The following is a 14,905-nucleotide window of genomic DNA, read 5'->3' on the forward strand; positions in this document are numbered from 1 at the left end:
AGTCCTATATGTATGTGGCAGGGGTATTTACAGTATTGTGGCAATGCCTTATGTACACCCAGGTGAATGACATTTGGAGTCTGAAATACTTCCTGTTATTTCCCCATTTCCCTTGACTAAGGATGGAATTGCAGAACCTTTGTGTTTCAGGCCTTTGTTAATACTGGCACCATGAATGATTAATTTTGAACTAGCTTGCAGAGCAGTATGGGGCATGCATCACCAGGCTGGAGTTGCCTTCTATAGACAATGACTAGCTGCACTCACAATAGCACGATCCAGAGCAGGGCAGTGGTTAGCTGCCTTTTTCACTTCAGGAGGATACTGGGCTCTGTGCTCACTTCTGCACTAAACATGCTCTGAGTTAGAACAGTACAGGTTATGGGAGTCCTGGTGCTGGAGAGCCACAGAAGGCTGCCATTGGGAAACACCTTAGGCCCTGACTCATAGACAACCTGTTGCATAGGCTGGAAGGGAGCAAGGGATTGTGGCATGAGGTAGGCTTAGAGGCTCATGGGAAGACTGATCCCACAAAGCCTGTGGGCAAGATGATGGATTGATTGTGAGACTTTTATTCTGTTAGGAAGCATGGAAGATTCCTTTAACATTTTAACGACACATACTGCCAGCTGTAGCTACACTCAAGATGCTGAGTGATGAAGCACGTGCTCTCTGAGACCCAGCAGGATGTGAAGAACAGAGACTGTTCCAGGGGAACAGAATGGTCAGGGGACCTTCTGTTGTCTGCCTTCGGTGTTAACCAGAGAGGCAGTAGGCTGCTGTTTCTCCAGCTGCTCCACCTTCTCTGCTGTTCCAGTAGCTGCCTTTTTTTGTTCTGAGAAGGTCTTAATGTATCTCAGACTGGCCTTGAGCTTGATTTATAGCCAAGGAGGACCTTAAATTTCTGATCCTTCCCAGCTCTAGGCTCTTCAGTGTCTACCACCATGCCTGGCTCAGAAATGTTGTAAAGACAAGACAATAGGGGATTCTTGTTGTTAGTTCAGGAGACTGGTCTTGAACTTAAGACCCTTCTTCTCCTCGGCCTTCAGAGTTCTGGAATTTTTATATCAAGCTCAGCCTAGGCTACAGAATGAAACTCTATCTCACAGTGTTTTGTTTTTGTCCTCTTAGTACATGTGAGTAACTTCTTCAAGTGGCTCCTTAGTGGTTAGGGCATTGATATTTATTAAGCCAGTCCTAATTATTGGAAGCCTTAGCTCTTCATCTTGATTTAGGGACAGCATGAACTACTTCTAGGGCAGTGCGAGTCTCTGATGCAGGTCAGTTTGGAACCACAGTGGTGAAGATGGTTTCTGTATGTTTTGCATTGGTGTGGGTCAAGGGTCACCAAGCCACAGTCCTTTACAGAGGAAACAGAGCTGGGTCACCAGCCCCTTCATTCACAGGCTTCCCTTCCATTCATGGCTGTGTGCTGCCTGTGAACTATCTAAACACCAACATGCCTTCTCTTCTCTTTCAGAGAGTGGGTTAATCGTGCTCCATCCATTCATTTTCTGAGAGTGTTAATTTGTCTGAGGCTGCTGATGCGGGATCCATGTTATCAGGTTGGTTGAACAAAGTAAACCCGTTCTTCATTTGTGACCAAAGTAAAATAATGAAATTAAAAACACAGTGGGCCTTTTATCAAAGTGAACCATGTTAATGTTTCTGTCACTAGTCAGGACCTTACAGATGTGACATATAGCTCACCTGCTATTGGAAAAGGTTATGAAGAAGCAATTTGTAGACCCATACATCTGGTGGTTTATACTTAACCTACAAGGTTCAATGACTGAGTTCTGGTCTATGTGTTCACTGCTATCAAACCTTTGAAGCCATTTCAAGTTCAAGAAGGTACATAGAAGGCCACACACTGAAGCATGTTTAAAGCTACAAGGCTCCCAATGGCAAAGTCAGCAGTGACAAGAAGGGAGCTCACTGTGTAACTCTAGAGGCATCCCTTAGAGACTGCAGGGCTGTAGCCTGTTAGCTACCAAGATCTCATCCCTTCCCAGCTTCCAGTTGGTAACTCTGAGCCCAGGAGAGCATAGGGCCTCCCTCTATTGGTGTCAGGGGAGGCCTGTAGCTAGAATCTTCCCGTTTTAGCTGGATATGCTGCCTCTAGTTTATATCCTCTTGTATTTTAATGTACATGGGAATCCAATGGATATAGATTCTTCCTCAGGAGGAAGAAACATTTCTTTTTAAAGATGTATTTTTATTTATGTGCATGTGTATGTGCCTATTACAGATGCTAGGAGCGGGTGTTGGGTGCTTGGTACTGAAGCTGCAGGTGGTCATGAGCGACCTAGATATGGGTACTGGGAATCAAACTCCCATCCTCTGTAAGAGCAGCAAGTGCTCCCAACCTCTGAGTCAGCTTTCCAGCCCACTTCTGCATTTCTAATACAATTCCAGGAGATATCGAGGCTGCTGGGCCATAGTTCACCTTGAATAGCAAAGGCTTAGTGTTTTAGCAGTGAAAGTTTAAAGAATGGCCTACCCAAGGAATCTGGGCTTGAACCTTCTTCTTTCTGGCCTGGTTTATTTGCCAGGTTTACTGTGTTTCTGAAGCACCTAGAGGTGTTTCCGATCAGTAGGGTTGTGGTTAGACAGAGTGCTCTGTCCCCAGAAACGAGGCTGCTGGCTGAGGCTGACACCTCATGGCTGCTTCTATTCAACTCTGCTAATATCTCGAGAATGAATTATTTGTAAATACAGTTGTTGTTGTTTCTTCCAAAGGTTCTTGTTTTATGCTGAGCATTATAAACTACTGGGAAGCCACACTACCAAGGAAGGCTCTTATGGTAGATTCAGTTCTATTGGTATATATTTTTTTTTCAATTTCAGCCAGAATGATCTATTCATTTCTCCAGTCATCATCTTTCCCAGACTTATCACCAAAACGTGTCTCCCTTTGACTGGAGTGTTCTGGGGCTCTTGGTCACAGTATACCTTCTGTTCAGAGGCTGACCACCTTCCTCCCATATATTCTGAGCTGGCCTTGTGCTGTTATTGCCGACTGCAAACCTTTGCACGTGTTGTTAGGGCATCCAGCAAATGGCATTCTGTCCTGGCTGTCCACAGCTGTGAGCCGCTAATGTAGAGCTGGGTGAGCCATGCTTTTTACAGCTACTTCTGCCAAGTACTCAGAGCTGCATATAGAAGGAGGAGCATGTGTTTGGCTTTTCCTGTCAGGCCAGGGTGTGCTGACTGCTCCTACTCTATGAATTCCAGCCCCACAAGGAGGTCTCATAAGTCTCCATGTGATAAAAAGACTAAATGCAGACTATTAAAGAACATTCAAGGAGGAGCCGCCAGTTCTCAGACTCTCAAGACATTAGCAAAGGGTTGCCTCAGAATACCTTGTTTGCTGAGAAAATTAGTGACAATTGATCTGCTTTTAAGGTATCACCTTTGTCTATGCTGCTTTTGATTGATTGGCAGAAGGTAGATTACAATTCTCTTTAAAGCAAAGAATGCACTGACTAGTCTGTTTATGATATTTTGATACATCCTGGTCCAGTGTCCCTGGCTGACAGTCTTTCCATACAAGGGGAATCTGCCCAAGCTGTGCTCCTGGTCTGCCTCCTAAACAGAAGCCTGTGTGCTCTGCCAGTTGTATAACACTTTGAGTTGCCAAGAATTCTCGGCCAAAATCACAAAAGGCCATGCTAGGGATTACTCCAAGGTTCCAGTGAATGTCAGCAAGCCTTTGCCATCACTGCTCTTTCCTCTACTCTTCCTCAAGCCAGTGTGCAGGCCTAGTCTGTCTCCACTTCTCATGGCCAGTCTTCCTGCTCATGGCCTTCTAAAACCACATCATGGGTTTTACAGAGGAACCATAAATCAGGCTGCTGGGAGCCTTCTCCTTTCTCTTCTTAGTTATTTGATATGTTTGGACTGTCGTGCAGGTCTCTTCCTTCAGGAGTAATGCCCTTCTTCTGGCCAGGTTCTCGTTACTTCTACTGATCTTTTTTCTCATGGTGCCTCTCCTTCAGGTTCTCATCATCATAAAATTATTCTCTCTCTCTCTCTCTCTCTCTCTCTCTCTCTCTCTCTCTCTCTCTCTTTAAATTTTATTCATTTTTTTTTCTTGCTTTTTTTTTTTTCCCTAAATCAGGATTTTCACTATGTAGTCTAGACTGGCCTCTATTTCAGAACCTTCCCGCCTTAAGCTCTGGAGTACTGGGCTTAGAGGCCTGAACTATACAATATGTGGATACTTGAAAGCATTCTTTCTTTGTCTGGTGGTCCAGGTCTGTTTGAATTTATGACTGTACCCTTTTATTTTCAGTGTTTTTAAATTTTAGTTTCTCTTCCTTCCTTCCTTCCTTCCTTCCTTCCTTCCTTCCTTCCTTCCTTCTTTCCTGCCTCTCTCTCTCTCTCTCTCTCTCTCTCTCTCTCTGTGTGTGTGTAGGCAGGTAACAAAACACATCATGTGGAGGTCAGAGGACAGCTTATGGGAAGTGTTTCACTCCATCCAGTTTAGGTCTCTAGAATGGACTCAGAGCACTGGGCTTCGCAGCAGGTGCCTTTATCTGTTTCTTTCTTTCTTTCTTTCTTTCTTTCTTTCTTTCTTTCTTTCTTTTTTTTTTTTTTTTTTTTTTTTTTTTTTTTTTTTTTTTTTTGGTTTTTCAAGACAGGGTTTCTCTGTATATCCCTGGCTGTCCTGGAACTCACTTTGTAGACCAGGCTGGCCTCGAATTCAGAAATCCGCCTGCCTCTGCCTCCCAAGTGCTGGGATTAAAGGCGTGTGCCACCATGCCCGGCTATGACTTCACTTCTTAAAGCATCACATATTATCTCCACAGTCTACTTCTTCCTATCAAGTCCATGTAATCACTTAACTTACACATAGAACTCAATATATACATTTTACTCTGGAAGCCAGTTAACTAGGCAGCCATGTGTAGCCAGGCCTTTTCCCTTGAACAAGATGGCTTATAGACTTACCTTCTAGTGTGCAGAGGCTTGGGTAAATGCTCAATGGAACTTCCAACTGCAGGAAAGATGGAAAAGAACAGAGGACCCATTTATTTTATTTTATTTTATTTTTTATGTGCATTATTGTTTTGCCTGCATATATGTCTGTGTGAGGGTGTCAGCTCTTGGGATTGTAGACAGTTGTGAGTTGTTATGTGGGCACTGGGAATCAAACCTTGGTCCTGTGGAAGAACAATCTGTGCTTTCAATCATTGATCCATCTTTCTAGCTCAGGAAATCATTTTAAAAGATATAGTTATTTAAAATATTTTTGTATTAGAGGATTTAAGTCAGATTTTAAGCACAGATGGAGTCCTCTACAGGGTAAATGTCCACCAAAGCTAACTATAGGAATTTCTAACACATTGCTTGTCAGAGGTCCTTTTCTGATGTCCTTTGACCACAGGGTAGTAGGGGCAGAACCACATTTGCTTATGGCTTTGCTGCTCTGAGGAGCCCTTCCTCTCATGTACCACCTGAGTGCTGTTTGTTTTGTCCTAGTTTTAAATCTTGGCTTCTCCAAAATGTTCTGTTCCCCATTACCACTGTTGCTCACAGTGTCTTAGCTCCTGGCCTTAACAACTACCAGTTGCTGCTGCTGCTTTTTGTCCACAAGTTGATATTTTTTAGCCTTGGGAGTTTCCCAAGCTTAACTTTTTTTTTTTTTTTTTAATGATAAGAAGAAGTACAGAGAAATGAGGTTGCAGTTCTGACCAATGGTTTTTGTTTGTTTGTCTTAATCTCCACAAACACAACTTTTATATTCATTAACAATTTATCTCAAGTATGAAATGCCAAATACTAAAAATTCTGTGTTCATGTTGAAGAACAGTAAAACATCATAGAACTTAGTAAAAGTCATAAAACATGGACCTTCTGTCCTTCAATGTGCTCTGTTTCTTTTATTTTATTAGGAAATACTCCATAAATTGGGTGGTATTGAAGACCTTGCTCAGGTAAGATTGGTTCTGTGGTAGCAGGCTTTGCCTTTACATTCTAGGTTAAGTTTTGGTCAAGGACTAAATAAGCATACAGTAGTAGGCTAAACTAGGTACCCTCGTCTTTAACATGCCTCAGGTTAGAGGTAAGTGCAGTAGCCAAGAGATGACCTTCTTTCCTCAGTTATGTTTGAGCTCCCATGATGTGATGCTAATTCTCAAGGCAGTCAAGAAATGCTTGACTTGTTTCTGCTGCCTGCTGGGGTAGTAGCAGATAAGGTTGATAGTGGTGGCCCTGAGACATGACACTCAAAGGCAGAGAGAGAGAGTGATGGAAATATTGTCCTTGCTAATTAGCCTCATTTATCCAGCCTGTTGGGGGGAAAAGTGCTGTTAAAAAGTCACATTAAAAATTTTTGCCATGTTTTTAAATACATTTAAAAAGCTCTTAAAGTCAAATGTCTTAAGTTAATGATGACAAGATTATTGTCAATAGCCAGCATTGGCTGGCCAGATCACTTACATGATGTAAGGAAATATGAAGTCATTACAAAGTATCCACCCTTCATTACATATTTATAAATTCAAGATAATATAAGGAAAGATCTTGGTTTTAGGCTTTTTGTGCTTTAAAAACAATTTTCTAAGAAACTCCTCTCATGTCTTATAGTACCTTAAATTTTGTTATGAGGAATGACTAACAGGTGATTATATAGGCTGAGCAGCTATTCAACAACTTTGCTTATTGAGAGAATAAAAAACAATTTTAGGGCATGTCATTGAGTTGGAATTCCCAGTCTCCCAAGACTGGGAGATAAGAAAGGTGATTATTTATTTATTTATTTACTTACTTTAAAATTTATTTTAGCTTTTTTTTTTTTCAGGATAAGAGATTAGACAAGTACTCTACCACCAAACTCTATCCTAGCCTTTATGTTTACTTTTTGTTTTTTTAAACTTTTGATATGGATCTCACTAAGGCAGCTTCAAATTTGCAGTCTTCTTGTCTCAGCCCCTCTTGTAGCTAAATAACAGGTCTATCCACATCATGCTATTTTATTTACTTATTTATTTTGCTCATTTATCCTTACATGAGAAATTGTCGCACCATGTAGCCCATGTTGGACTAAAACTTCAAATGATCTGTTTCAGCTTCTTGAATGTTGAGTCCTGTGTTAACAGACCAGCAAAAAGTGATTTATGCTAAACTCGGTCTTGAGAACTCATTCTGAGCTAGATTAATAGAAGATCATGCCTAGTGGAAATGTTACCTTTGAATACAAAATTTCCCTACAGTCTCCTGTGTTGATACTTGGTGCCCAACTGTGCTGCTATATGGAGAGTCAGTGGGAACCTTGAGGCAGGACTGAGCTGGAAGAAGAAGGGGCCACAGAAAGATGCCTGCTCCAGCCCCTTCCTACCATTCTCTATGCTACCATGAATTGAGCATTTTTTCTCTGCCTCACTTTCTTTAAATTGTTTCTCTCAGTGTTTGTCACAGCTATGGAGACTGAACAGAGTCACCTTAAATCCTGGGAAGGTGATTCATGCTCAGTGTTTAAAATGTTTATTTGTTTGTTTGTTTGTTTATATGTATATGAGTGATCTGCGTTAGAACAGACACACACACAGAAGAGGGAATCAGATTCTATTACAGATGGCTGTGAGCCACCATATTGCTGGAAAATGAACTCGGGACCTCTGGAAGAGCAGCCAGTATTCTTAGCCATCTCTCTAGCCCCCTTGTTTAGTTTTTAAAGAGAAATCTAACTGAAGATGTACCTCACTGAGTGAAGTCCATGTCCATATATTGTAAAGGACATCACCACTTTAACATAAGCATTCACACTGTCTATGCTTCTCTGAGCCTATTTCTTAAACATTTTGCTGCAAGGTGAATCAAAGAATCAGGTTACTATGTATATCTTATATAAGATGCACCGTGAAACTATTCAGTTCAAGTCATTCTGGGATTTTTGAGAGCTTTCAGAATTCTTTCAACTTTGGGGGCATTCAGGAAGAAACCATGAATCACTAAGTCCTGTGTCCCACCCTTGAGTGCCACAGGCCCAGGAGTACTGAGCAGTTCTTACTTACCTCTCTGCCATCCTAGGCTCATCCTAAGACCTGCACTCTTGTTTCCTATGTACTTTTGGTGCTGGCTTTCTGACTGGCTTATTGGGTTGGTCTTTCATGCAGTACATGGAGATCGTGGCCAACGAGTACCTGGGCTACGCTGAGGAGCAGCACTGTGTGGACAAGCTGGTCAATATGACGTGTAAGCATTGTTGCCAGGCACCCAAAGAATCTCGTGGACTTGGGAGAAAGAACACCTGCTGCTCTTATTATTGTTCCACTCACATGGTGTGTGCCTTTGTGCCAATGGTATCACATGTCCCCACATCTCCCCATGGCAGCTCTTTCTTTGGCAAGCATATTTGTTTCAAGGAAGAAGTCTTTCATAAAAGCGACATCTGTTGTGACATTGAAAGAAAACCTTTTGATTTCTGTGAAAATGTCAGAACCAGGGATTTTTGCTTCTAAAATTGGGTAATAATTATGCCTAGCTCATATAATGTAGACTACCCACAACATGAAAAGGAAAACTGAGAATCTCCCCTGAAAACAGCAATGTGGAAGCTGTGGCCAGGGTGTGAGACATCTCAGACATTCTTCTGGCTTCCTCAGAAAGCTTGACCAGTTTCTCTTCCTTCTCTCTCCTATTGCCCTTCACCCACCCCTCCCCCTTGCAGTCCCTCTAGGTGTGGTCAGCCACAGGATTCCTGCTGCTTTGGGTGCCAGCACAAGCCCATTGTACTTGTGTGGATAGACTGGTTTCTCATGCTTTGCTGGTTGGGCCTACGGTGGCTCTTAGGGGCAGGGGAGATGCTGGGCACCAGGATGTTCCTTTGAGGACAGCTTTCTCGGTGCAGGTCTTATGTTCTGCCTGGCCTCCCATCTCTTTGTAAGCTGGAATAATGAGTAGGGTCTTTTAAGTCCATGCCATGACCTTGTAATAAATAAGGTTCAGGAACCTGTTCAACTTTAAATGCACGGGGAGTTTGCTTTTGTGCTATTTGCAGATTTACTATACTAGGTGAGCTTCTAGAGTTGAACTAGGCAGCCCTGTCCTCCACTATTCCTTTTGTGGGTCTCTGCTCCCACTCTCTCGTTCTTCTCTTTCCTGTCACTTCTGAGGAGCCAGAGTTTCATGACAGCTGTTTCTCGATCTCCCTTTGAATGATTTCTTTCTTTAATAGATATTTTTCAAAAACTTGCTGCTGTGAAAGACCAAAGAGAATGGGTTACTGCAAGTGGAGCCCACAAGGTGAGTGGGCCCCTAGAGTGCTGAGGTTCTACATGGCCCTGTGTGTCATCAGTCGCTCTCCAAGTTCAGAGCTTAATACTCAAGCTACATGTCATTATAAGTCGTAAGACTATGCACCCAGCCTAAAATGGCTTCTCTACTTATCTTCTTATGTTCTTTACCAACACAAGGAATCAATAAATGGTGCAGCATATGAAGGTTTTTACTTTTCAATTCTACTCCAGCTGAGTGCATCACTTAACTTTAATGTTAAAGCGAAATCCATCTGTATTGTAAGGTTTTATAATTAGAATAATATGAAATCAGCATTTTCTGTAAGTCAGAGATAATTGAATATAGCAATTTATGGGATGCAGACTCACAAGGTGGTATGGTATTGTAAGCTATGGATTAAGTATTCATTTTAAGGTGCTAAAGATGCAGTTCAGAGAAAGACCTTGGGTCCTGGACTCTGTATTCCCAGGAACACCCCTCCCCCACCACCATACACACACACACACACACCCACATGTCAGTGTGTACCGTAAAATACATGAATGTTGGTTTAGTGGTAACAGACATTTAACAGGCAGATGTGTAGAGCTGATTTCAATAACCTGTTGAGTCCTCCTATCTCAGGAATGCCTAACTTGTGCTGCTTGTGGTCTTATGCTTCTGGGAGAGAGTTTAGGTGACACACAGTAGTTTTCACTTTAACAGACAGTGATTTTATTGATGTTGCTTACAATCTGACAAAACAATAACATTAAGGTGTTAAGTTGGCTTAGCAACAATTTTGAAAAGGATGTTTGTAGAATTGAAGTTTGTGAACCATATCACACAGTGGTGGAGATCAAGGAGGAGTCCAAGAGAGATGCTAACTTCAGCATAAGGAAGTGTAAAGGGATCCATGGGATGAAAACAAAAGTGCATCCCCGCATCCCCGCAGAGCTTTCACAGCTCTGACACTAGGATGTTTGGCAAGAAAGTAGTGGGGGACAGGAGTCTGTGGTCTGAAAAATTGGAGAAAGAGCATTTACATTAATGGGGATTCAATGAAGGCATTCTTCTCCAAGGAAAGGCATGATGGATTAAGCAATTTGGTCCTAGTTATAAAAAGGTTATGTTTTCAGTGGTTTGCAATCTGTGGGTTGTGGCCCCTTTGATGGTCAAAAGACCCTTTCACAGGGGTTGCATATCAGATATTCTGAGTATCAGATATTCACATTACAGTTCATAGCAGTGGCATAATTATACTTATGAAGTAGTGAGGAAGTAATTTTATGTCACCACAACATGAGGAACTGAATTAAGGGGTTATAACATTAGGAAGAGTGAGAACCACTGGTTCAAGGGTTTACGTGGGTAACATTGGGAAGAAAAATACAAGTAATTATATATATATATATATATATATATATATATATATATATATATATATATATATATTCTACTGGTGTACACACACATTTTTTAATTGAGCAAAAGAACAGAATCCAGAAAAAAAAAAAGCAAAAGATCAGTGTCTGTGATTTTTAGGAAGAGTACACAATATTCAAGAAGCTCCTGGGACTTTGGTAATTGCATTCTCTTCTTTCCTTCAGACATTAGTGAGTTTGCTTGGTGCCCGAGACACCACTGTCCTCTTGGGTGCTCTGCTGGCACTGGCCAGCTTAGCAGAGAGGTAAGTGCATCTCAGCATGCTCCTCTGTGCAGGCAGCATCGTGGGTGGGAGACACAAACACACAGGCTACTCTGTTACCTGCTCCTCTGTGCAGCATTGTGCATGGGAGACACACACACACAGGCTAATCTGTCACCTGCTCAGTTGAAACCTGGTGCGGGAGGCACATGGGGAACAGCATAGGCTAAAGACTCACCTGCTTAGGAAGTACAGCTTAAGATTTAAGTTAGAAAGAGATTTTTCCTTTTCTGACCTTTGCTCTCACTCTCCACCTGATGCTTGGAGGAACATCTCTGTGGTCTGTCTTCTTTCTTTGACTTTCAGAAATACTGCATTTCTATGACAGTTGACTCTCCCAGACCTTGTTTCTCTATTGTTAACTGTACATTCCTCGTACAATATATGACACTTTCAATGATAAAAGTTGGTTTTGAAAACCTGTCCTTTTATAGTGTCATTATTTTAAATGAAAGAGCAATAAATAGGTTTCATGTTAATGAGCAGAGTATTATGTTCTTGTGAACAGTATACTATTCCTTGTTTGTTTCTAGTCTCTCCTCACAAGTCCTTACAAGGTATCTAAGTTACTTTCCTATTGCTATGATAAAACACCATTACCAAAGCAAGTAATAGAAGGAAGAATTTATTTGGGGCTTATAGTTTTAGAAGGTGCATCTATGACCATCATGATAGGGAGCATGGCATAGGCTAGGCAGACAATGGCACTGGAACAGTAGCCGAGGGCTTCTATCTTGAGACACAACCATGAGGCAGAGAGACTAAGGTTTGCCTGAGTCTATTGAAACCTCAAAGCCTATACCCAGTGACACACCTAGTCCAACAAGGTCACACCTCCCCATCCTTCCCAAACAATTCTACCAACTAGAGACCAATTATTCAAATACATGTGCCTGTGGGAGCTATTCTTATTCAAACTACCAGATAAAGTAATATGGTCTCTAGGATACAAAAACATGTCTGGAGTAAAATATGTTTTTAGTAACTGCTAATATTTGTGTATTTGCAGTTCAGAGTGTAGGGAGAAGATCAGTGAACTCAACGTAGTAGAAAATCTGTTGATGATTCTGCACGAATATGATTTACTCTCCAAAAGGTAGGGTCTTATCCTCACGAAAGTGCTTCTGTGGTGGAACATGGACTTTGTATAACTTAAATTTATAATCTTGGGCCATGGTCACTCAAATTGGCTCCAGAATAACTGTCTCTTATTCTCTCTCTCTCTCTCTCTTTCCTTCTCTCTCTCCCTGCTTCCATCCTTCTCTTTCTTTCTCTCTCCCTCCCCTTCTCTTTTTCTTCTCTCTCTCCCTTCCTCCCTGCCCCTCTCTCTCCCTCTCTCTCTCCCTCCCTCCCCTCCCCCCTCCTCTCTCCCCCCCTTTCTCTCTTCCTCCCTCCTCTCTCCCTCCCCCTTCCCCCTCTCTCCTTTCTTCCCACCCTCTCCCCTCTCTTCCTCTCTCTCAAAAACTGTTTTATTTTTGGTAAAAATGCTTTTTTTGAATAAACCATCATTATTTATATTGTTAATTGAATACCATGAATCCTCTTGGCAGTTCTTTTCCACTTAAAACAATCTGAAGAAGCTACGAGAAAGAGGTACAAAGAATCCAATCATATAATCTTGTGATTGGATCATTATTAATTTTGTTTTGCATTTGTCTTTTTTTTTTTTTTTTTTTTGGTTTTTCGAGACAGGGTTTCTCTGTATAGCCCTGGCTGTCCTGGAATTCACTTTGTAGACCAGGCTGTCCTCAAACTCAGAAATCCTCCTGCCTCTGCCTCCCTAGTGCTGGGATTAAAGGCATGTACCACCACCATGTTCAGGGAAGAAACTTTAAGGTTTTTTGTTTTTTGTCTTGGTAATTTCAGATTAGTGCATGGAATAAGGGAGATTGCTACAAGCCATTGTGTTTAAGGTATGTGAGATAAGATGACTGACTTATGTTGTGATCACATGCTACAACTCACAACCAAAATGGAAATACAGTGCATTTCCTTCTGCTTAAGCTGTGCATTGCTCTAAAGCAGACTTTGTACAGATGGTATTAGGTGTGTGCAGGCTTGCAGATCTGCACTGTTTGGCATTTAAATCACAATTTTCTGAGAAGCCAGGAGTGTAGAAATCCTAAGCAATGGGGACCTGATACTTATAGCAATTTTTTTGTATACCTTTTCAAAGCCGACTTAACACTGTTTTTGAGAGTGTTAGTGTAGACAAGAATCTATGCTTTCAGAGTTGACAATTTGAACTCACTCATGGGGCAAGGTGGCAGATTCTATCACTGTTGAGTAAGATCAGAGCATAAGATCAGACAGTGTGAGGCAGGAGCAGGCAGAGAGCACTCCTTGGGTCCCTGAAGGACTCTGGTGCCCTGGAGGATGCAGTCAACAAGGCTCAGCACAGAATAGAAGTTCCTGATCAGAGTGAAGGGAGACAGAAGAAGATGTCTTGGCACAGACTGTGCTGTATCATAGAGTCAGATCCTGGGTGCCTGAGAGGAATGTGTTGGTAGGCTCAGCTGGGCCAAAGGAGGCTGTGTCACAAACTAGAATAGTTCCTGATAAGTCAAAAATGTAGTTAATTCTGATCAGTTCTTGTTCTTTGTCAGGACATTCCCTGAGCCCTCCCATGGCCTCATTTTATCTACACAAAACTATTGTTCTTCATATTTTACAGAAGAGGTAACATAACATGTTTATCCAGGTTTTTAGGATGGGTTTTGCATGGTAAGATGGTGTGGATTTTTTACTTGAGAATTATGGGAAATCACAGAAAGAGGCAGGTAGGAGTGAATTGGACATAGTACTACCAGAGGATCCCGCAATACCTCTCCTGGGCATATATCCAGAAGATGTCCCAACCGGTAAGAAGGACACCTGCTCCATTATGTTCATAGCAGCCTTATTTATAATAGCCAGAAGCTGGAAAGAACCCAGATGCCCCTCAACAGAGGAATGGATACAGAAAATGTGGTACATTTACACAATGGAGTACTACTCAGCTATTAAAAAGAATGAATTTATGAAATTCCTAGGCAAATGGATAGACCTGGAGGATATCATCCTGAGTGAGGTAACCCAATCACAAAAGAACCCACATGATATGTACTCACTGATAAGTGGATATTAGCCCAGAAACTTAGAATACCCAAGATACAAGATACAATTTGCAAAACACATGAAACTCAAGACGAATGAAGACCAAAATGTGGACACTTTGCCCCTTCTTAGAACTGGGAATAAAACACCCATGGAAGGAGTTACAGAGACAAAGTTTGGAGCGAGATGAAAGGATTGACCATCTAGAGACTGCCATATCCGGGGATCCATCCCATAATCTGCTTCCAAACGCTGACACCATTGTATACACTAGCAATATTTTGCTGAAAAGACCCTGATATAGCTGTCTCTTGTGAGACTATGCCGGGGCCTAGCAACACAGAAGTGGATGCTCACAGTTAGCTATTGGATGGATCACAGGGCCCCCAATGGAGGAGCTAGAGAAAGTACCCAAGGAGCTAAAGGGGTCTGCAACCCTATAGGTGGAACAACAATATGAACTAACCAGTACCTCCCAGAGCTCGTTTCTCTAGCTGCATATGTATCAGAAGATTGCCTAGATGGCTATCATTGGAAAGAGAGGCCCATTGGTCTTGCAAACTTTATATGCTTCAGTACAGAGGAACGCCAGGGCCAAGAAGTCAGAGTGGGTGGGTAGGGGAGTTGGGGGGGAGGATATGGGGGACTTTTGGGATACCATTTGAAATGTAAATGAAGAAAATGCCTAATTAAAAGAAAAGATGCACTTAGCACAAAGGGAGAATGTTTCTCATAGAAAGTTTGAAAAGATAAAACATGCTGCCTACCAAAGAACATATGTTCTTCTCTCTTGTCGTTTGAGACAGGTTTAATAAGCAGCCCTCTCTGGGCTGGTCTTGTTCTTATAGTGGCCTTCCTGTCTGCCTGTTAAGTACT

The 14,905-nt window shown here is 41.9% G+C and overlaps 1 protein-coding gene across 5 annotated transcripts in view; it reads left to right on the forward strand.

Annotated features, from left to right (window-relative positions):
* Nek10 (NIMA (never in mitosis gene a)- related kinase 10) overlaps positions 1-14,905 on the forward strand; it is a 208,480-nt gene that overhangs the window by 31,083 nt on the left and 162,492 nt on the right. For all 5 annotated transcript variants that reach the window (XR_382965.2, XM_006518092.2, XM_006518096.4 and 2 more), the window contains 6 exons: positions 1,481-1,565; positions 5,901-5,942; positions 8,124-8,202; positions 9,185-9,252; positions 10,836-10,915; positions 11,943-12,029. Coding sequence is in view for 4 of the 5 variants with exons in the window: in XM_006518092.2 (XP_006518155.1) it covers positions 1,481-1,565; positions 5,901-5,942; positions 8,124-8,202; positions 9,185-9,252; positions 10,836-10,915; positions 11,943-12,029 (441 nt within the window). In the remaining variant the exon portion in view is untranslated. The remainder of the gene's footprint in view (positions 1-1,480; positions 1,566-5,900; positions 5,943-8,123; positions 8,203-9,184; positions 9,253-10,835; positions 10,916-11,942; positions 12,030-14,905) is intronic.

The sequence above is a fragment of the Mus musculus genome, chromosome 14, assembly GCF_000001635.26.
Source record: "Mus musculus strain C57BL/6J chromosome 14, GRCm38.p6 C57BL/6J".
In the NCBI taxonomy this organism is placed as follows: domain Eukaryota; kingdom Metazoa; phylum Chordata; class Mammalia; order Rodentia; family Muridae; genus Mus; species Mus musculus.